The sequence below is a fragment of the Gobio gobio genome, assembly GCF_949357685.1.
Source record: "Gobio gobio genome assembly, chromosome: 19".
Taxonomy (NCBI): Eukaryota; Metazoa; Chordata; class Actinopteri; order Cypriniformes; family Gobionidae; genus Gobio; species Gobio gobio.
The window spans coordinates 37,598,971-37,623,221 of NC_137112.1; the positions used below are offsets into that span (position 1 = coordinate 37,598,971).

Genomic DNA, 24,251 nt, shown 5'->3' on the forward strand with positions numbered 1-24,251 from the left:
ATTCAGAGATCACGCTACAGGCAGCTCTTGATGACGTCGACTGGGACATGTTCCGCGCGAGTTCTGAAGACGTCAGCGAGTTCACAGAAGTGGCGCTCTGCTTTATTAACACACTGACAGAGCAAGCCACACAAACAATAACTATAACGTCCTTCCCTAATCAGAAACCGTGGGTGGACAGTTCAATTCGCACTGCAGTAAACTCGCGCACCACCGCTTACAATGCCGGTCTCCTAACGGGGGATATGAGGGAGTACAAAGCTTCATGTTACGCCCTCCGGCGCGCCGTTAAAGCCGCTAAACTCCGCTATAAAGACCGAGTGGAATCTCATTTCCAACTCAACGACTCCCGGCGGATGTGGCAGGGACTGAGAACCATCTGTGCTTTTGGAACTAAATCCTCTGCAGAGGTGAGAGCTGATCCGTTACTGGTGAACGAGTTAAACTCTTTCTACGCTCGCTTTGATGGTAATCGCGGCAGCGCGACTCCGGCGAGTGACGCGTCAGAGAGAGTCCCTCAGAGCAGCAACGGTCACGTGATCTCTGTCTCGGAGGACGAGGTTCGGAGGGCACTCAAACGTGTGGATGTCAGGAAAGCTGCTGGGCCGGATGGTATTTCAGGTCGTGTTCTGCGGTCCTGTGCTGATCAGCTCGCAGGGCTCTTTACATCCATATTTAACGAGTCCCTTGCTACATCTGTTGTCCCCACCTCCTTCAAACGATCCTCCATCATCCCTGTACCTAAGATCAGTAAACCCTCTTGCCTAAATGACTATCGTCCAGTGGCTCTCACATCTTTAGTCATGAAGGTCTTTGAGAGACTCATTAAAAACAACATTTGCTCCTCCATTCCTGACACTTTGGACCCTCTTCAGTTTGCCTATCGTCCCAATAGATCGACTGAAGATGCCATTTCTCACGTCCTTCACTCCTGCCTCACTCACATCGACAGCAAAAGTGGGAACTATGTCAGGTTGCTATTTATTGACTATAGCTCAGCCTTTAACACCATAGTTCCCATTAAGCTAACACACAAACTCCTGGATCTAGGCCTGAATTCTTCTCTCTGCCTCTGGATTGAAGATTTCCTCACTGGCAGACCCCAGGCGGTGAGAGTAGGCCAGTTCACCTCCACCTCCATCACCCTGAGTGTTGGAGCTCCACAGGGCTGTGTGCTGAGTCCCCTGCTCTACTCTCTCTACACCCATGACTGTTTGTCCACACACCGCTCCACCTCGATCATCAAGTTTGCTGATGATACTGTTGTCCTGGGTCTCATCTCCAACAACAATGAGACGGCATACTTGGACGAAGTGGAGCAACTGACATCATGGTGCCAGGACAACTGTCTCTCTCTGAATGTTAACAAGACCAAAGAACTGATTGTGGACTTCAGGAAGAGACAGCATCGGTCATACTCCCCTCTCATGATCAGCGGGACACCGGTAGAGAGAGTGAGCAGCTTCAAATACCTGGGTGTGAACATCTCCGAGGATCTGACCTGGACTACACACATCCAGACACAGGTGAAAAAAGCCAGGCAAAGACTGTACCACCTGCGCCAGCTGAGGAAATTCAGGGTTTCACCAGCCATCCTGAAAACTTTCTATCGAGGGGCGATAGAAAGTGTCCTGACTCAGTGCATCACAGCGTGGTACGGGAACAGCACCAGTCATGATGGCAAAGCCCTGCAAAGAGTGGTGCGCTTATCCGAGCGCATCTCAGGCTCAGCTCTCCCGTCTCTGCAGGACATCTACACCAAACGCTGCAGAGGTAGAGCTACCAAAATCATCAGAGACATTAATCACCCTGCAAACTCTCACTTCACCCTGCTGCCATCTGGTAAGCGCTTCCGTAGCCTGATGGCAAAGACTGAAAGACTCAGGAGGAGTTTCTTCCCCCAGGCCATCAGACTCCTGAACTCAGTCACGTGACTTCACTTCACCCCCGCACACACATAAACATCCAGTTTAAACATTAACATCCACATACTGCCATTGCACTGCACTTTACTTTCCTATTGTTACTGCGTAACAACCTGTAATAAACCTTGCACATTATACTTCTTTATATATACATATATATATATTTTATGTTAACCACTTATTTTTAAGTCTACAGTTTATCTCACTTATCATATCCACATATTTTTTATATTTTTATTTATCTTATTTCCTATTTTTATCTTTTACTTGATTTATTTATAATTCTACTTATGTTAATACTTTTTATTCTAATTTTATTCTATTTCTATTTTAATTTCTTGTAACTGTTATTTGCACTGTCCATGGAGCGGACCTGTTTACATTTCACTGCCAGTTGTATATTGTGTATATAACTGTGTATGTGACAAATAAAACTCTTGAATCTTGAATCTTGAATTTGTCGGATCGGATTTCAATCAGATATGCACAAAAATCGAATTTGGACGACAGCCTGAATGCAGCCTAATGCCTGGGGCACACTAGACGATTTTCAAATTTTAACTGATTTCAAAGCTGTGGGAGACCACAGACATACGGGCAGTTTCAATGGATTTTTAGCATTATAATCCTCCGAATTAGCCTGACAAGCCAGACCCAACATCTTGACCCAAACTCACCATTGACAAGGCTCAATCCCAGGGGCGGGATAAACAGTTGTCTCTCAAATTCCCTCTGCACGCAATTGGATAGCGCCATGAGCGCCACAACCAACCAGAGCAAAGAAGAAGGGGAAGCAGAGCTAACGTTAGTTGATAGACTTTCGCCGTATCCAGTCGGCAAAACTTTGAACACATCTTCTTTTCTTAAGAATGACTTAAGTGCCGTTTTTTGTTCTTTTCTCAAAGAAAAGCTGAACTCCAAGTCTTCCAGAGTCGCGGCCAAAGCCAATTCAAAAGACCGCTGTTCGTCAGCTTCTTTGTTGAGTAGCACGCAGAACCTCCGCAACTCTGCCGTGACGTGCCGTCATTATGTTAAGCCCGCCCACCGACTCTACACACGCTGTGATTGGCCTGACCAGAGTTTGGTTTTTCCAGCTCTCAGGTCTACCGAGAGTTGCTAGACTACACTTGCGGCAAAATAAATGTTCTGCCGCTAGGGTGCGTCTAGATTTCTAGGCTACCTCCAAATACAAACACTAGAAGATTCGCCCAGACCGCAAAACCACACAGCCGTCAGTTATAACATTTCATGGCATGTTTAAGCTATAGAAGCAGGCAACATTGGGTTGGTGAAGCTTGCTCACTCTCATTGGCTATCGTGGGTATCACGTCAGAGGAAGCCCGATCAACAGTCATAAATAGCAAAAGATTTGGGATTGTGCGGGCTCCTACGCGATCGGGAGAAGTATAATAATCGTAATGTCACCACACAATTGAGGATTTTTTGGACAGAAAATCATTCGCGAGAAGCCTTGAATTGGCACACCCCCCAGATCATTGTGGGTTGCAAATTAGGCCCAAAATCGTGTGACCAGTCTTAGGCCCCATCCACACGGAGCTGTAAACGTCAAAATTTTGTACCGTATCAGCGTTTCGTCCACACGGATCCAGCGTTTTGGGAGCATGAAACCGATATTCTTTGAAACCGGGTCCCATGCAGAGGTTATAAATCTGAAAATGACACCCTTTCGTGTGTACTGCCATTCTGTATATTTTGTGAAACGGTGATGTCATCACACGACATTAATTGCTGTATTTGCATTATTGTAAGGGTAGGTTTAGGGTCTAGGCATTAATAAAACACATCTGGTAAGTAATTGTGAGATTTTGCCTCACTTCTTACCATTGCTGTACCCCTTCTAGCCACAACTCTTCTCCGTTTTTTAGTGCATTTCTGTGGCAGAATTACAGCTCCACATACTGGCCTGGCATGTATACTACATCGTTTTGAGCTCTCTTGTGTACGCAGATATCTCTTGAAACGAGGGGGAAAAAAAGATCGGACAGGGAAAGCTCTGGCTTTGTGTGGACGGGGCTTTAGATCAGGGTTCTCTACTCTAGCCCTTAAGGTCCAATTTCTGTTGCTCCAACCCTAATCAAGCACACCTGAACAAGCTAATCAAGGTATGGGATTACTAGAAAGTTATCAGGTGAGCAGGAGAGTATGATCAAGGTTAAACATTGGGGAGTCAGCAGATACACTAGCCTGGATGCCAGCCGAACTTAGCCCCGCCCACAACATTTTAACTCGGGCAGTTCGGTAAGTAATAAGTAATTATGCCCGAACAGAAACTGTTCAGACCAATGAAATTGTCAGGGCGGGCTTTAGACGATGATGGACAGATGATAAACAGTAACGTAATCATCCACGTCATCAAAGGCGCTTGGGTTGAAGTTGTTCTAATCCTAAACGGAGAACTTGTTCGTATATGCATTCACCTTCACTATTTCTCTCAGAAATGATGTTCGTGTTTAGCCTGGATGCCAGCCGAACTTAGCCCCGCCCACAACATTTTTACTCGGGCAGTTCGGTCTGGACTTGATCGGTAGAGAAGTAATTATGCCCGAACAGAAACTGTTCGGACCAATGAAATTGTCAGGGCGGGCTTTAGACGATGATGGACAGATGATCATTGATCAACAGTAACATAATCATCTACGTCATCAAAGGCGCTTGGGTTGAGTTTGTTCTAATCCTAAACGGAGAAATTGTTCGTATATGCGTTCACCTTTACTATTTCTCTCAGAAATGATGATCGTGTTGGTAAGTAAACTCTGTGTATCCTTTTTTTTTACAACACCGGCAAAGATCGTTTACACTCATCTTTTTCTTCTAACGTTAGGCTACTTATTCCAGCGTGCGTGCAGGTACAGGGTTGCCAAGTTTTTACAACAAAACCCGCCCAATTGCTAACGTTCCTCAAAACTAGCCAAAAACAAGCCCAATAGCTTTCCAGGGGGGGTTCCCCGGGAAAAAAGGCATTTGGGGGGTAAAATATGTGTTATTTTGGCAGGGCTGTCAGCTAAAAATCGCATTCCTGGGTCTGTATATCACATAATTGGGGTCGCTTCAACCCGCGGACATGGCAACACAGTGCAGTTGAGTTCTGTTGACATTTGAAAACTAACGTTATGCGTCGCTCCGTTGCTCTGATTGGTTGTAGGTCTATCCAATTGAGATCTTTCCTGGTTCGGTTGAAACACGCCCCATAATCACAGCCCAACGGAGCAGAATCAGACTCATATTCTGACTAGAATTGAGGATGACGACGTCAGGCTACAGATACACATGAGCAGAGAGATCAAATGTGAGAATTTCTCATCATTGCTTAAGGGGCATATTGATGGATGTTTTCAAGTGGTCAGATGAATAGAATGATTTACAACACTTTAGTGAAGAGATGAACAGAACAAATGGCTGAGTGCAGTACGGTTGCATGAGTGCCGGATTTTTCTGATGTTTAGGGTCGTGACTGTGCATTTGCCGCAAAGTGATCTGTAAAGGTCAAAATATCTTGGACAACTTCCAGGCATTTAACACTCCAGGGGGCAACGACTGTGTGACCTTCAACAGTAATGGACAGAGAGCATGTGGGCAAGTCGCAACCTGGAGAAAGAGGATGTCAAGACTGCGCTTGAGGAGATGAATAGGTTTCTGAATGAAAATGTCAGGAGTGACAGGTTGTCTTTATTTTGGAATATATGTGAAAAGTTTTCAGTGCAAAAATACTGGAGGTTTTGTTCACCCATCTATCACAACCACATATGTCACAGCCCTGTATTAGAATGTATATTTATACAAATCATCGAGTTGTTTTGTGAATCGATTCACAAACATTTCAGTGCTTCATTTGCACGATTCTAAGTAAATATTTTAAGAGTGTGTTAATATTTATTCGTTTGTGTCAGTCTGAAGCTGCTGTTGCGATACAACATGGCTGAAAATAGCATTTTTGTGGCTAAATCCCTACTCATTGAAAAAAACTGGATAATTACTGGAAAACTAGCTGACTGTGCTACTGTCGCGCCACTGTCCTTATGTGTGAGCCAACTACATGTCATTTTAGTTTAATTGGAATCAGCTTTGACATCTGTTTGTTATACTGGTAGATAGTTATCATGGCTAATCCAGGGGTTTCCAAACTCGGTCCTGGAGGGCCGCTGTCCTGCAGAGTTTAGCTCCAAACCCAATTAAACACACCTGAACTGGCTAATCCAGGGGTCTCCAAACTCGGTCCTGGAGGGCTGCTGTCCTGCAGAGTTTAGCTCCAAACCCAATTAAACACACCTGAACTGGCTAATCCAGGGGTTTCCAAACTCTGTCCTGGAGGGCCGCTGTCCTGCTGAGTTTAGCTCCAAACCCAATTAAACACACCTGAACTGGCTAATCCAGGGGTCTCCAAACTCGGTCCTGGAGGGCTGCTGTCCTGCAGAGTTTAGCTCCAAACCCAATTAAACACACCTGAACTGGCTAATCCAGGGGTTTCCAAACTCTGTCCTGGAGGGCCGCTGTCCTGCTGAGTTTAGCTCCAAACCCAATTAAACACACCTGAACTGGCTAATCCAGGGGTTTCCAAACTCGGTCCTGGAGGGCCGCTGTCCTGCAGAGTTTAGCTCCAAACCCAATTAAACACACCTGAACTGGCTAATCCAGTGGTCTCCAAACTCGGTCCTGGAGGGCCGCTGTCCTGCAGAGTTTAACTCCAACCGCAAATAAACACACCTGAACCAGCTAATCAAGGTCTTACACGGTCCTAGTAAGACACTGATTGGCTGGTTCAGGTGTGTTTAATTGGGGTTGGAGCTAAACTCTGCCGGACAGCGGCCCTCCAGGACCGAGTTTGGAGACCCCTGGGCTAATCAGTGTCTAACTAGGGCCTTGTAAGACATTGATTAGCCAGTTCAGGTGTGTTTATTTGGGGTTGGAGCTAAACTCTGCAGGACAGTGGCCCTCCAGGACTGCGTTTGGAGACCCCTGCTATTTGTTGAGTATCTTATAGTCGGCTTTACTGACATCACAAACAAAGATTACCAAGGAAACTACTGTGTGTAGTGTAAACGAGAACAGAAGCAGATCTGGAACAGAAATCTACAGGAAATTTCATCTGACTTTACACAACAACAATAACAACAAAAAAAAACTACAGAGTATACAGGATACTATATACTATAGTCTATAGCAGTGTTTCCCAACCACGATCTTGGAGGCACACCAACACTGCACATTTTGCATGTGTCCCTGTAGTCTCGCCCACCGACTCGTGGAGCTAAACTGATCGCACTACCGAGCAACAAACATGCCGAAGATAGCAAGATATTGCGCTGTGCCTGGTTGTGGAAGAACACAGTCGCTGCATAAGCTTCCTTTGGATTCTAATATTGGAAATGTGTGGGTTGAACTTTATTTTTAATGAATATCCAGCTCACGTGGGGAAGACATAGCACATTTGTTCATTTAACCACGGATTCATTTGTAAACAAGATACTGGATTTGCAGACAGTATGAGATTACATGAATGAATGAAGCAACACACTGTGAGTAGTTTTATGTGATTGCATTGTTACAGATCAAATACAATGTTACATTGTGTACATGTCTAACTAAACATAACTTACCGCGCTGTCACAGGGCTCACAAAGCCCAACGTCCCGGGGCTATGTGTTTTCCACACAGACTACCAATACGTATCATCTTAAATAGTGAAATAACATTCCTTTCTTGATGTGCATTGTTCACTCTCTTGACTTGATATTTGAAGGAAAAATACAATCGCGGTAACAAACAACAAACAAGTTTTGATCATGCTGTCTGCAACGTACTTGGCGCGCGCATAATCCACCGATCGGGCGGGCCAAGTAATATAAAATAACATTCATATTAATTGCGGGTGGATGAGAGATAAATCTTTGTGTTTGTTTGATAAAGACATTTTGCGAGTCCTGAGGGAAGAATCATTCTGGTTGCCATTTCCCCACACGCTTTCAAAACAATCCCTCACACGTAGGCCTACTCATGGATGAGCCGAAGCTCATTAAATATGCAAAGCTTATCCAATCATGGCAGTGGGCATTTACTTCCAAGTCTTCAGTGCGGCACGCCCATAAAAACCGAGCGTGTCTTGAGAGAGGCTCAAAACCAGGGTAGAAAATAGCCTATTACTTATTCATTATGATGTTTTTGGATGTAAAAACCACGCGAACGTCACAAATAGACTTCAGACAACAGTATTAAAACAATTTAAAAAGCCAGTTCATGACACCTTTAAAATTAATGTAGACAATGTGTCAGTGAAATGTACAGGTAGGTGGAATTCCTGCTAGGCATTGCTGCCGGTCGCACCTCCTCCGGTGGTTCATGGGTCAGCTGCAGGGTCATCAGCCAGGAACCACCGTTCACCAACGTTTTGCTCCTTTAATCCTGGAACGTCTCCTGGTGTCGGAGCAATGACAGGGACGTCTCCCTGTCACCCCCTGCAGCTGATAGGTGTTACCCTCTGCGGCTGTTGTCGGGGTTAGTTGTTCTTTCCCCAGCTCTTGTCTTTCCTCCTCAGCCAGAGCCAAAAGCTTCCCTTCTCTGCCTCCTCCGCTAGCTCTTTGGTTGCCTTCTTTAGGCTCCCTCCGGTCACTCCTACGTCCCTCAGAAGGCGTGTGGTTGACAGCCCCGTGTAGCCTTGGCATCCGACCTCCACTGGATAGATGGTGGTCTTCCAGCCAGCCTCTCGGCACTCAGCAGCCAGCTCTGAGTACTTGGCCATTTTGCGTTCGTAGGCGGCCTCCATGCCCCCCTCCGCTGGTATTGTGAGCTCAATGAGGAGCACAGACTTTGCCTTGGTAGACCAAACCACTATGTCAGGGCGGAGAGATGTAGCAGTGATCTCTACCGGGAAACGGAGCTGTCTGTCGAGGTCCACTCTCATGTTCCACTCCTGGTCAGGGGAAAACGGCCCAGATATTTCTCTTGGCCTGATTTTTCTTCTCCCCCCGTCTTCTATGATGAAACTGATGTGGTTGTTGTTCTCTGCTGATGGTACCCCTTTGCTGCCCTGTCGGCACCCCTCCAGCACCTCGGCTAGCTTTCTCAGGACCTGGTCGTGGCGCCATCTATAGCGTCCTTGGGAAAGCGCAATCTTACAGCCTGACAAGATGTGCTGGAGGCTTGCGTTAGGGGTATTGCAGAGTGTGCAGCCTTCCTCACTCCCAAACCACTGGTGAAGGTTGCGAGGACAGGGAAGCGTGTCGTAGGTTGAACAAATGAGGAAGCTGAGCCTTGCCTGCGGGATCTTCCACAGGTCTGCCCAATTTGTCAATTTGCATGTCCATTTGTAATGTGTTAATTTACTCATTACGTGAATAAAGTAATCTGATTAGATGATGCACATTACTTGTAATGCGTTTCCCCCAACACTGCCTGCTATAGCTATAGAGTATTTCATGACTTTTAATGACTATTTAATGAAGGTTTTGTGTCACAGTCAAGAGATATGCTACTCCGGTCTTTCATATCGATTTAATCAGTCGATACTGAAAAGAACCATGACCAAAAACCACAAACCAAAGTGTTAGAAAGAGAATTAAATGAGCACAATTCGCTCTGGTAAGATTTTATGGGCTTTTACATAAATGGCGTCCTTGAAACATGCCAAGGGCCCTCTTTTATTCTTTCATACACAGCATTACACAGCAAACACTCCTTGAAAACATCACAATCATAGGTCTATTTATTAAATTTGCCAATTTTTTATTTGAACAGCTTTTTATCTTCAGTACATATTTTCTTATTGTTGGCAGCATGCTCAGTGGTGAACACAACAAAAAGAGACTTAGTCATTGAAGTACTTCTGTATGTACATCATCCCACATATAGTCCTCTTGTGCAATGGAAACATGATTGGGGTTGGAGGGGTTATACTTAAAAAAATTATAAGTTATACTTAAATATCTAAGAAATTCCACAGATATTCTTAAGGGTGACATGTTGAATTCAGTGCAAAAGAGACATTTAACTCCGATATCATTTTCCATTGTGTTCAGACAGGAAAAGCAGCATTGTTGTTATATTTAGAATGCTATTGCTGCCATGATACTGATGAGATGTGTGAATAAATGTTAATAAAAGTATTTTTATTTGATATAAATAGAGAGATAAATAAATTAAATGGTATTTTGCAGTCTCTGCATTCAGCACTTGCAGATCGTCAGGGCGTCATATTCATCGTTGTTTTCTCTCTTGCAGCTGTAAAAGAATGTATGAAATTGTGTGTCATTGATTAGATGGTGAGAAACTTGTTTCCATGCCCAGCTAACAGGGAACGTTCTCAGGACTTTGGCTAATGTTCAGACAAGGTTCTCTTAATGCTGTAAAACAAAAATGAAGTGACATTACTAGAACATTCATTCAAAGTAATCTGGTCTTTAATAATGTTCTCAAAACATTAGCACAAAAAGGTTATTTAACTTTTTTTTGGTCTGTAACATTTCAATTGAATCTTTGTCTAATGTTTTTTTTTAAATGTTACTTGTTCCAGAGCATTCAGAGAATATTCAAAAGTAACTAATGTTTCCAAAATGATTAAAAAAAAACATGAAACCAGAACAAAATATAGCATTACCAAAATGTTACCATAGCAAAGAAATTGTTTTAGAACATATTTTTGTTAACTGGGTGGTTTAATATTTTTCATGAATCTGAATAATGTGTATATCAGACTGAAAAGCTTTGTTAAGGGATAATTTACAGTGAGTCAGTCAAAATACAGCAAAATAAAGATTGGCAGGGTCATTGGCACAGCAACCAGGGGCATCGTACTCGTGGGACTTTTCCCGGTGAGAGGGTTCAACACCCACACTTTTTCAGCAGTTTTCCCACAGTTTTGCACAAACGCTTTAGGGATGCCACAAATCTCATTATAATATTAAACCGTTCGGTACAGCATTCACGGTTCAATACGCGCTTGTGAATTGCGTTGTTTTGTTTTTGCAGTGTGCCTGTGAGTCTACGCGCTGATATGAGCAAATATCCAATCACTATACACAGTGCTAGACACGCTTGCAATGCTGGTGTCAGAGAGTTATACTCACAGAACACTATAGTTATTCACAACCACGAAAGTTCATTATTTGCATGCGTTTTAAAGCCTTGCCGGTTATTTGCGTGCTTATGCACCGTTTTAAGGCGCAGAGCACGCGCACTAAAATATACGCGCTCTAATACTGTCAAATACACACAAGCTTAACATAAACAAAGTCGGTTAGCCTATGTGTAAAGTGAAAGTAAATTCGCGTGTGTCTGTATATTATGCACGTCTTAAATCGACAGCAGCGCAGCCTATAGTGAACAAGCGGTCCTTAAAGGGACAGTTCACCTCTAAAATTATGTCATTATTTACTCACTCTAATGTTGTTCCAAACCTGTATTCATTTCTTCTGTTGAACACAGACAGCTGATGGTAGCCTTTGACTTCCATATTATTTCCTACTGTGGGGACTTTAATGTTAATAAAACTACAAAATACATAGAAAAGCACTCTCTGTTCTTGACTGAAAAACATTAATACAGTAGCTTTAATAAGAATCAATTTATTTTATAGTGAAGTCTATGTAGTGTTTTATTTTTTACATTTATTCATTAAATTTCATACTTAAATGCTGCTGTACAGCTTTGAGCTGCCAGTGTACATCTTTATTTATATTTATTTAATATTATACTATACACTAGGAATGTGTACAAGTTTTTTTTAAGTAAAGTTTTAAGTTTAAGTAAGGTCTTTTAAGTAAAATAAAAAATTTGCATTTTTTTTTCTCCTTAACCTCTTTCTGTTTCCCGTCGCCTAAGAATAGAATTGCAAAAAACTGATGTGACAAGCCATCAGAACCCAACCGAACACTGTGGTTAAAAAAAACGAGGTATGTATAATATATATATATATATTATATATCTTGTATGTTATACCTTTTGTACCCTTCTGTCATCAACCTTAATTTTCACTGAAATTTCTTTATCACAACAAAATACAATATGAATGCTGAAGTCCTCTGAGGTGATTTGATCTACAATTGATAAATGAGACGCAAGATAGGGCAGTTGTGTTTGTCTGAATCAAAAGGGCACGAGTACACAGTGTGATACGAGAGACACAAAAGCAGCTCTGATTTCAGTGAGTGCAATATGAGACCGAAAGAGCGCACTGAAATATCAGACGGCGGAATGGCACGACTGACCAATCAGGATCAAGTATTAAAGATACAGTAAGTGATTTTTTCCAGAAACATTTTTTGTTATGCTGGTTGAAAGTCACCTCATAGCAATCACTAAGTTAAATGGTCTAAATGTGTGTATATATATATATATATATATATATATATATATATATATATATATATATATATATATATATATATATTAGGGATGAAACGATTACCGGTTTCACGATAAACCACGATAAAATTTAGTGACGGTTAGTAATATCGTATAAAATTTTATTATCATTAAAACCGCGTGTGATTATCACGGTTGTGAAAACTCGCGGTAAATCCTGTGTAGTCAGCGTCAGTCAGCGTCAGTCAGGCGCAGCACCGCTGTTTTTTTGAATGATAAGAAATGGCAGAAGGCAGTGACAGCACTCGGGGGATTGTTCAGCCTCTAAAAGGACCAAATCTGAGGTGTGGTCATAATCTTATCTAATCTTAATCTAAGATGGTCACCCTGTCTGCAGAACATGCCAGAAGAAAGTCACTGTAATAGGGGAAACACTTCAAAACTACGAACGACAAGTGGACTTTGACCTCAATACCAAAACTACATCTGGGAAATAATAACGTGAAGCGAACAAACAAAATTAGTCAAGACTAACATTTAAGGGATAATAATCAGGGCTTGACATTAACAACCGCCATTTGCGGGTGTAACGTTATTTCGGCTGCACACTAGTCACTCTGGCTGTTGAACTTATAATAGTCTTCTCAAAAGCCATCTGTTATAATCGCGTTGCGCATTATAACCACTCACACGTGTTTCTATTGAGTTTATGAATGCAATGTCTCATAATCAGAGGCGTTCAGATTAGCCGGAGTTTCATTCAGAGCGCGCGCCGCTCTTACTCGCTGAAATCTACACTAAAAGCAGCGATAAACGTGCGATGTATGCAGGAGATTCATTCATCATATAGTGGTTGTACTGTTTTTGTTCTATTTCAGCAGCGAAAATGGTTTTAAAAACACAGCAGAAGCACAGCGCATCTGACATGACTGGCATAACGCTGGCGAATTTAGGGACCGTCTCTAAAGTTACATACAACATTGGTAACGTTACACGTTTCAAACTTCAGCATTTGAAGAGAATGACAGTCATAAAACTGACTGTAAAGTGATCATTTAGGTGTCAGGTATGATGCACACATTTTGATATTTAATAAAATAAACTGTCAAATCATATGGAAATATGGATATGCATTATTTCACTTGGATACTGTTTGGGCTCTAACACAAAATATGCTAGATTTAAATGCATCATTGCTGAACACTGTAAATATATTCTCAAGCAATATTCTCATCAGAGATAATATTAGAGATTATATTTACGACAAATTATTATTATTTATGCGTTATGCGTTGCTATTGACGACGGCCATTAAGGAAGGAAATCCCACAGAATCTAGCTTAAAAAAGTGCATAGAGCTGCTTGATTTATTTGTTGTTTGTTGATTTTCAAATATAAAACTTGTTGAAATGTTTTAAGTGTGTGCATCAGTTCTTTTTGAACACTTTCATCTCGTTTGAACAAAACCGTGATAATATTGATAACCGTGATAATTTGGGTCACTATAATCGTGATGTTAAATTTCCATACCGTTTCATCCCTAATATATATATATATATATATATATATATATATACACGTCCGAGCTTATGCTGCATGTTCACGCCATATCTACTGTAATTTGGAAGAGATGGAAACCTGTGGCGTTATACTCGGAGTGTTTAGTGACTCAAATTTATGCGTGTCAATGGGGCAACACTTTCAACAGCGAAATGAATTTGCAGACTGCGTCCTTCCTAGTCCCGTCCTTCTGAGGCTTGTAGTCTAGTCAAATCAAATAAGATTCGATGGAAACTCATCAAATCCTATATGATCTGCAATTCCTCTCCATAATAACTCCCTCTTATCGAGATTTTTGTAGTCTACATTCATCTTGCCTCGTTGCATCTTCTTCTTCGTCTACTTACTTCCTCTTCGTCGTCTTCTTCTTAGGTATCAATGTGTGCTTGGCCGAGTCATGTTTTACTGTAACTGCAGCAGCTCCAGGCACGGGAACAAAAGCGGCAATCTCATTGGTCGGCCAGTTTTTCACGTGGCGCGTCAAACCAAAAAAACAACGCTTTTACACCTGCCGTTTTGCACTCACCTTGGCTCCCTTATTTTATTCACGAGGCGTTAAACGCGCACGATAATCGTCCCGGTGAGGACAAGCCATTATGCTTTCAAAGCTAACTCGCTATTGCTAGCCTCTCAAAAATTGCCTACCCTACCTTTAAACAGCGACGGAAATAAAAGTGATTTTTTTAAAAACATGTCCAGTGACATACAAAAACACTCAAAGAAACTGCAAACTAAGCAATGTAATTTTCATTTAAACGTTACAAATTAGCTTTAATATCCAATAGTGAAGTAAATATATTTTTGAAAGTCCCTCTACCTTTAGAAGATTTGTTGAATTGTGTCACCTATGGTGTAATCTGTGTGTCCATACTTTTGGAATACATTCACATTGCTCTACATCAATCTCACAGTCCTCCTCACTGACAGTAGATGGCGGTTCTGGTAAAAAAAAAAAGTGCACAAATGTATAAATCATGTTGTTGCGTGCACCTTGTTGGGTCTATATTAAATTAAAGTTCCTGTAATATAGCGAGTAAATAAAAAGTAACCGAGTCATTCGTGTTTTAGACCAGAACAGAAAATAAATGGGAGTTGAAATCAATTACTCACTGACCTTGTTTGCTGGAGGGGTATGTCACACATCGCTCCGCCATCCAGTCCCATATTAAACCTCTGTTGCATAGCCTCTTGTCTTCTGGCTTACGTGTAGGAGAGAAACTGCATTCACACACAGAGACATATTTTCACAGCAGAAAGCACTCCTACATATGGCTGCCAGTCAGCAAGGCGCAATCTGTAATTTCTCTAAGAGCAAACTGTTGAATCAACAGTGAATATCACAGTGTAGCACTGGAAAAACAAGGGCTGGGTCGAACATTTCAAAGAGTTTGATGATACACCAGCCAATTGCAGTAAAAAATACAGTATAATGCACTTAATGTAAGTGCAGAGGAATGCTGATTGCCTCATTGATAGCTTCATCCAGCTCTACCTGTTTGTAATCAATCTGGCCTTTTCAACAACAACTGTTAAACCTTCGCTATTATTTAATCTTACGCAATTTACCTAATATTTCATGTCAAGGTTGCACCCTATTTTAACCGATTCTGTTACATATGAGTCTGGTACTGACCCGTTCGTCCTGTGCTTCTCACGAACATGTCTGCGGATCAGCGCGTGTTCCTGGCACTTACACTCAGTGTGATTGGCTATTTTCAACAGCACAGGCTCTGGTCCAGATTTATACGGCGCCAGACTCACACTCAAAATCTGTGAGAAAGAGGACGTCTTTTACGAACAGTCAAATGGAACAGTGTGTGCACATAAACACGTATATTAAAGGGATAGTAAAGACAAAAAATTTAATTCTGTCTGTTTTCTCATCCTCATAACGTTCCAAACCTGCATAACTTACTTCTGTGGAACCCAAAAGGAGAAATTTTAAAGAATGATATGGCCGCTCTTTTCCATTAAATTATAATCAACAGCGACTTAAAATTTTCAAAAAGGACACAAAAGCACAATAAAAGTGGCCAAAATGAGGGTAAGTAAATGTTGACAGAATTTTTGTTTTTGGGTGAACTGTCCCTTTAAGACTGTGTAAGGGGCTGTTCACACAGAACACGTTTTTGCATTCCACTGCGCTGCCTTTTCCGTTGTTTTTCAATGTAAACATGCACTAGATGGATGTGTTTGACCGTTGCTCTCACAGCTTGCATCCTTTGCAACGTCTCACACAATTTATACTTGTCTCTAGACCTTGCTTTTTTTTCATTCCACTGCTCTTGCGTTTTTCAAAGGAAAATGCAATCTGTGTGAATGGGCCCTGAGACAAATTTTAGGGACCGTTCACACAGAACAAGGTCTGGCTTTTCCATTGTTTTTCAATGTAAACATACTAGACGGACTTGGTTGAGCGTTGCGCTCATAGACATACATAATAAAGGCTATATGTCTTACGACGGAGTCTCTAACGTCATCACCGGCGGCCATCTTGTCACAGGCAGGGCTCTGTGGTACCTGATGTAAGGCGAGTGATCTGCATGAACACAAATACTCTTATCTCACTGAAATCTTGACGGATTTACAAATGGTTTGGTTTCTTACAAACGTTATTAATGTGGGTATAATTATGGATGCTTGAACAAATTATGAATAATTTTTCATAGGTATGCAGTGTCATAACTACATCTCTGACGTTTATAACAAACCAAACAGTTTGAAAATCGGTAGAAAATTGAGCAAGTTATGGTTATTTAAAAACTGCAAGCACCCATGAAAACAATGTTACGAGTGAGCGAGCTGCCTGTGACAAGATGGCCGCCAGGTGCGGACATTGACCTCCATTGGCCAGCAGCACGGACGAGACATCTAGCCTTTATTATGTATATCTATGGTTGCGATCACGTCTTTTGCAGCGTCCCTCACATTTTTCTACTTTAAAAAAAAAAGTCTCTAGACCTTGTGTTGTTTTTTTTCAATGCAAAAATGTTCTGTGCGAATAGGTCCCAAGAATGCATATTGAGTAAGCTCAATATCAAATTCTTAAAGGGTTAGTTCACCCAAAAATGACATTTCTGTCATTCATTTATATTAATGTATTGTGTATTAACTAATGCCGAAAATACATTTTGTGCGCAAATAACGACTTTATTCAACAATGTCTCCTCTTCCCTGTCACTCGCTTGCGCTATTCACACATTGCAGCGCTTCCGGGTTCAATGGCAGAACGCCGACTCACCATTGGCCGAGCACCACATGCATGCGTTGTGGTGCTTACTTGAATCGCGTAGGAGAGTGTCATGGAGAAGATGAGATTCTTGAATTAAGTTGAATAAAGCTCTCCGATTTCATCAAAAATTTTGCAGTTTGTGTTCCGAAGATGAACGAAGGTCTTACGGGTTTGGAACGACATGACGGTGAGTAATTAATGACAGAATTTTCATTTTTGGGTGAACTAACCCTTTAATGAACTGCACATAATTTCCATTAAATAAGCAAGTACAAACAGATTGTATTGGACATTAATTTTGATGTATACCCACGCAATGCAATGAGTAGTGCTCACAGTTTTATTGACATAAGTCATGCTTGTATTACGGCAGGTAACTCCCTCTTTGTTGCAGCAGCCGCCACACCTGAAGACAGAGACGCACGGGGGCTTGAAAAACACTGCCGTATTGGTGCCCAGCTCTTTAGCCACGTCTACACACGTCTCTCTGGGCATACACTGTGTTTTCTGCCATTCATCATCAATATCTGGAAAAAAAAAAAAAATTTAATATATACACATACACACACACACATTTATATTTTTTGTCCATTGCTAATTACAAATCACTGTACTTAGACACAAAGTATTCTCAATTGTGTTTGCATGAAGGTCTCAACCTTTTAGCATCTTTGGGCTGAAAGATGCGGCCGCATAGCGAGTTGACCTGCGGTTCTCAGGCGGAGAGGCGTCGTCAAAGTCCTTCAGCTTGAGTCTGCATCTCCACAGCTTCCAGTCCGGGTATTCGGTCAACATCAGAAGCTCATCTAAACTCCCAGCTTCCCTCAGTTTCTGTTCCCACTTCTCCTGGTTTATGTCCTTTGGGAGAAATACAATCTTGAATGATGACAAGATTGATGACATTGGTGCTGCTGATTTTAGCACAGAGGCGAACAATTCTCAGAAGAAAATGTTTGAGGCATGCCAAGCAAAAATGACAGTGACATGATGACGCGAAGGCCAAGTATAGTAACCCGTACTCGGAATTTGTCCTCTGCATTTAACCCATCCAAGTTAGTGCACAGACATTAGGAGCAGTGAGTGAACACACACTGCAAACCGTGGAGACACACACACCCACAGAGTAGTGGGCAGCCATTTTTGCTAAATTTTCCTCAAACCGGCAACCTTTGGGTTACCAGTCTGACTCTCTAACCATTAGGCCACGACTGCCATACTATGGAAAAGCACAGGCACAGCAGAAGTTAATGCCCTAATTCTACATAAGAAACATATTCTTTCCACTTGCATCATAAAAACTCGCTGTTGTCTGAGAGAACATTTTGTGCAAACTATCCCTGAACAATGGATAGATATAAAAAGAAAAAGTTCACCTTTAAATGAGAATTTTCCATCTGTCCACTAGAGGGCAGTGTGGATAATCAATGTTGGACTTTTCAGCATTTTTTTGGATGTGTAAAAAACGGTATCACTCTACGAGGGATGGGATGCAGCTGTTCCTAACGTCATGACTTATATACCAGGGTTGCATCAGACCTTATATAGCGCCTGCAATATAATCCACAGAGTTTTCCATCACAACTTGCTGAAAAGATCAATAAAAAAAAAAGTTGACATGACTATGCAACCATCAGCATGGCTGAATGACCTCTTGAATCATCTCAGGCAGTTCTAAAGCTCTGCTAAATGGTCAATCATACACAAAATACTTTGCACTGAATGTTAAGCGTTCAATATTTAAAACTTTCGTGTTCAGTCTAGCTTTGTTGTCAGGCCATAAACTTCTCTAAAACCAACTTGTGTAGCCAAACACACGGAACACCCTCTGGCAGAGACCCACTCTAAACAACTGGAACATACACTCTATTAGCTCAGTATGGACCACCTGTTTAGAAGCTCAGTGAAGACAGATCCCAGGGATTGGAGTTTGGGACGCCTGCCACCAATTTGAACAGAAGATTGTGGCTGTTTTGCAAAACATGGATTGAATAACTACTAAGTGCCTAGTGACAGCTGCGGAATAACCTTTACAAAGTCACTGGTGGTCACTCTTTCAATGGCCAATGTCGATATTGATACCTAGAGAGTCAAGTAAATAATGGTCAATATAATGCCAATATTAGCTATACATATTATACCACAGCTCTGCCTGGATGGTTCTTGTTGGTCAAATGTGGGATACTGATATTTCCTATTAAACTCCGAGGCTGGTGAATGCTTGAATCTGATTGGTTGACGAACATTCTAAGGTGTGCAATTCTTTTCAGGGAAACGCACGGCTAAATAGTTCCAGGCATCACTTCGCCAATTGATTTCAGTTATTTCAAAGGTCCTTACAGACTACAACAGTAAAATAACCAAAACCCACAATGACACGGATCAAGCAAATTATTTAGTAATATCAGTAAAATAGTTTAGCAATTTAAAAGCTACATGACAGTTCTCACAAGCACTAATAACGGTGCTGTTCTTGAAGCAGATAAACTAACAGTTCGCTATTAGAAATGTAGACTCGGGTAATTCACATGCGCCCACACACACTTAAAGGATTAGTTCACTTCCAAATGAAAATGTCCTTATATTTTACTCACCCCCTTCTCATCCAAGATGTTGATGTCTTTCTTTCTTCAGTCGAAAAGAAATGACGTATTTGAGGAAAACATTCCAGGATTTTTCTTCACATAATGGTTTTCAATTGCAACCAAAATATTGAAGGTCCAAATCAATGCAATTTCAAAATGCTTTGAAGGGCTTCAGAGACTCTGCACAAGGCGAGGAATAGGGTCTTATCTAACGAAACGATTGGTCATTGAAAAATTGCTCATCTTGCGCTGCTTTGTGGCCGCAGTGATTGCGCAATCACGTCGACAACGTCACACTAGACGTAGGCGGAAGTTACCGTCCCCGTACTTATGAGCACATGCTAAGACTAATACAAACGTCCTTTAACAAAAAAAGGTAAAACAACAATGTCGGATGATTTTGAAGTTGAATAAGGAGTGTTTTTTGGTAAAGGGCGTTTGTATTAGTCCTCGCACATTTGGTTGGGGCGGTACTTTCTCCTACGTCTAGTGTGACATCTCAACGTGATTGCGCTATCACTGGGGGCCGCAGAGCAGCACAAGAAGAGCAATTTAGGTAAAAAATATATTCATTTTTATGTTTTTTTTAATTGAAAATGACTCGTCCTCGTTCCTCGTCTGGGATTGCTCTGAAGCCCTTCAAAGCGTTTTGAAACTGCATTGATTTGGACCTTCAACATTTTGGTTGCAATTGAAAACCATTATGTGAAGAAAAATCCTGGAATGTTTTCCTCAAAAAACTTAAGACTAAAGAAGACTAAAGAAAGAAAGACATAAACATCTTGGATGAGATGGGGGTGAGTAAATTATCAGGAAATTTTCATTTTGAAGTGAACTAATCCTTTAATCTCTCTCTCTCTCTCTCTCTCTCTCTCTCTCTCTCTCTCTCTTTAATAACTGTAGGGAATAACTGTTTAATACCATAGTAGGGGGGGAAAATACTATGGTAGTCAATGGTTGATCTATCTACTTGGTTACAAACATTCTTCCAAATATCTTCTTTTGTGTTCAGCAGAACAAAGAAACTCATAAAGGTTTGGAACAACTTGAGGATGAGTAAATGATTCATTTTTGGGTGAACTATCCCTTTAATAACTGCATTAGTCTATCAATGACTCAAGCCATATTACTAGCTCTAAAAAGACGTTTTGGAATTAGTAACAGAGGTGGAATGAGATGCAGCATATGGACAGAAACCTGACATATGTCTTGAAATACAACACTTTTTTAACTCAAAACATATTTTATTCAACAGGCATCGTCACATTCTCCTTCTTCCATGTCAAGCTGAATAAGCAGTATGCTAGTCTAGGTAATAAATTGGCGCGCTCGGGTCACACCGCGGATTCGCTCTTTAGTTGCGTCTTCATAAAAACGCAACTGGTTGACGCCATCTTGCGTTTCATTTATTGTAATTACCTCAGAGAATGTCAGTATTAATATTAAAGTGATATTGTTGTAGAGCTCATCTTGCTGCTAGGACGATTGCTTTGTACACTGTGGTGGACTATTTAAAATAATTTTATAATTTGAAATCAATATTTAATTTCCACATATTTATTTGTCCAGTAATGGTAGTCAGGCTCAGATCTTGAAGTACACAAATCATGAAAACAAATGATTTGATGAGCATTTATTTTATTCAATATTAGCTTGAGGCTACTTATATTAAATCGGCTAAGTGGGTACTTTTTTAGGCATCCTGATCCAACACATTGGTCACCGAAGAGCAAGTGGACAGAGTTTATGGAGGTTTTCTTAACTTAGAGTTAGACACAAGTCTACCACCTCTCAATCAATACCACGAGTATGGAGAACGTTGAGTTAAGCAGTCAAAAACCAGCACTGGCTTGGTTTTGAATGTTTACTACACACCGGGTGTGTCCCACAAAAAAGGGCAAAAAAACAAACACCAAAAAAAGCAATAGAGGCCAAAGGACTTCCAAATCCCAATCATTCTTTTATGAGACGGGAAAGCCACAAAGCGGGCGGAAAGTAAAACAGCCAAGGCTGGGATGGAGAGGGTTGGCACGCGATATGGAAGTCATCACCAGAGAAGTCTCGCATCCTGCTGTCGTGTAGTGACATTATCTTCTATGATCCCGTCAGTATGTAAGGGTGGAGACGTCTGCTTTCACTTACCCACGCAGACAATGCAACAACAAACAGAAAGAGCGAGAGAATGAGGAGGGGTTTAAAAGAAAGAAAGAATATGAGTTACAAATGTGCATTTTCCCTGGACAAACTTAATGAGGTAGAGGCCCCTAACAAGGACGAATAAATGAGACGGGTGAGAGTTTGAACATATAAAAGACCCTACGGCGCCTCAGGCTGCACTTGGATACCAGGCTTCATGCCACACACACATATACTAAAACTGCCTCTTTATAGAGTGTATCTGTAAAACCGAATAGGATATTATGCTATTGCGCCACTGCTTGGAACTCATCACCCTTCTTACATAACCCATCATTGATATACTCACATACACAGAAAAACAGATGAATGGCCTCAACGGCTCGTCTTTGGAAACTCTTACAATAGGGTTCCCCAGTGTGCGTCCAGGGGAACCATCCATCTTAAAGCAAAAACTGCAATTCCGAACATTTTCATTGATTTCAGTCAGATTCAAGCACCATTTCCCAAGGTAACATACAGGAAAATGACCGAAATTGCTATTAAGCAACCACAATGTCACAGCAGGAGACCCCATCCGGCTTTGCTGAGCTTGCAACAGGTCCCTGTTCAGTGAGTCAGCGCAAAATAATGTTAAATCCGTATTTTAAACAGACAGTTCACCCAGAAATAAAAAATACAAAAAAATTGTGGGGTGTCCAATGTTGATTTAGACCCCTTTGACTTTCATTGAATGAACAAAAACATTTGGTAAAAAAATGTTTTAAGGTTCAATTCTCAACTTGTTGCTTATTAGTATTTATAAAGCACATATGAATCCCTTATTCCGCATCCTTTAATCCTACCCAATACCTAAACATAAACACTTAAAAAAAATCCTTACTACCTAATAATAAGCAGTAAATTAGGTGTTTATTGAGGCAAAAGTCATAGTTAATAGTGAATATGTGTTCCCCATACTAAAGTGTTACCAAATATTCTTTAGAATATCTAGCCTACTTTTGTGTTCTCAGAAAAATACAGGTTTGGAATGACATGGAAGCGAGTATACTCTTAAAAATGAAGGTTCTTTATGGCATTTATGGTTCCAATAAGAACCTTTAACATCACTGGAACCATTCCATTACACAAAAGGTTCTTTAGATTTTTATAAATGTTCTTAGAACTAACAACTGTTCAATGAAAGGTTCTTTGGGGAACCAAAAAAGGTTCTATGAAATTGTTACAAAAAAACAACAACCTTTTAGGACATTTAAGAGTGTAAAAAGACAGACTTCATTTTTAAAGGATTCATGGTTCACAACTAAATATGGACATTATAACAAAAAATGAAACTACATTCAATTAAATCTCAGAATCGTTCAAATCCGACTGCGAATAAAAAGTGTCCTGTAGTTTTGGCTGCTCTTGGTGTTCTAAATGTATGCTGAGGGATGATATACTCACTCTCTGGGGTCTGTAGGCGTCCACTGCCAGCATCAGTCTGACATACAGGAGTAGCAACATGTGAAGTCCAGCACATTTCTGCGTCTTCATCCTGCTACTTACTCTCCAGGGTACCGTCTAGCAATTAAGCAGCGAGGGAGGCCAGTCTGCGTATACACTTACGCACGCTCACAAATCACGCAGCAGGTTTATCTCACAGGACCACACAGGCGCACCAAGAGAAACCTGTGACAACGAGCTTTCCTGGAGCCAAATGGGATCTCCCCTTTAAAAAAAAAAAAAAAAAGAGGAGGAGAAAGACACATCAATCAGTGCTAGTCTAGGACAGCACTTTGAACTTGGCCGAGGAGGAATTTCTCAGTCTTTCCCTTCCGTTTTGTATGATTCCTTCTGATCAGGACGACCCCTTGGTGTTGTCATCCGTCTTGGACCGGCCAAATTTGGCCCAGTGTCTCCACAGACCCAAATGTGTCACACCATATGTGTGTTTGCAAAATCCGCCCGGGGCTCACATCCAGTATTCTCCAGCCGCCAGTGCGTGCAAGGCCGTCTGGGAGGCGTGCATGTCTGTCCGGTCGCTGTGCGCTTTAGTCCCACTCCACTGTCACCACGTTTCCTGCTTGCAGACTTCCAGGCTCAGTTGCTCGCACACAGGAACATGTGGTTTTAAATGTGATCCAGACCTCTACAGAGGGCAAGGAGTGAAGGAGGGGGAAGAGGAGGAGGAGGAGGAGGGAAGGGGGAACTTAGGGATGAAGGGAGAAGAGAGAGAGAGTTCGAGGGAGAGAGGCTGAATGCAGAGACTGAATGCAGCCAATATCCTACTTAAATGCAGCAAAGTGGCGGGATGAAAAAGGAGGGGAGCTAAGCCGACATGCCCTTTCTCTCATTCTCTGTGTATGTGCCCACGTCACTCTCAAGCAGATCCAACAATGAGTTTGTAATACGAGTCCGGAATTAGAGGGAGCTTTAATGCAGCGTAATGGGTTGTGAGTGCCGCTCTCTGCACCCACACTCTCTATCGGATCATTTTAACGCTTTTACTTTAAAAGCTAC

At 41.6% G+C, this 24,251-nt stretch overlaps 1 protein-coding gene across 5 annotated transcripts; it reads right to left on the reverse strand.

The window, feature by feature from the left end:
• Positions 1–9,520: 9,520 nt before the first annotated feature.
• vegfd (vascular endothelial growth factor D) lies at positions 9,521–24,022 on the reverse strand. Of its 5 annotated transcripts, none has more exons than XM_079843890.1 (7): positions 23,196–24,022; positions 17,691–17,889; positions 17,368–17,558; positions 15,433–15,569; positions 14,914–15,017; positions 14,617–14,738; positions 9,521–10,157 (listed from the first exon to the last, which is right to left on the reverse strand). In XM_079843890.1, the coding sequence occupies exons 1-6, from the start codon at positions 23,283–23,285 to the stop codon at positions 14,641–14,643; spliced, it is 819 nt and encodes a 272-aa protein (XP_079700016.1). In that variant the 5' UTR covers positions 23,286–24,022; the 3' UTR covers positions 9,521–10,157; positions 14,617–14,640. The 5 variants fall into 5 exon arrangements, with proteins under 5 accessions (XP_079700016.1, XP_079700015.1, XP_079700014.1 ...); XM_079843889.1 differs by having other exon boundaries at positions 9,529–10,157; positions 17,341–17,558; positions 23,196–24,006; XM_079843888.1 differs by having other exon boundaries at positions 9,617–10,157; positions 14,645–14,738; positions 23,196–24,006.
• Positions 24,023–24,251: the final 229 nt, after the last annotated feature.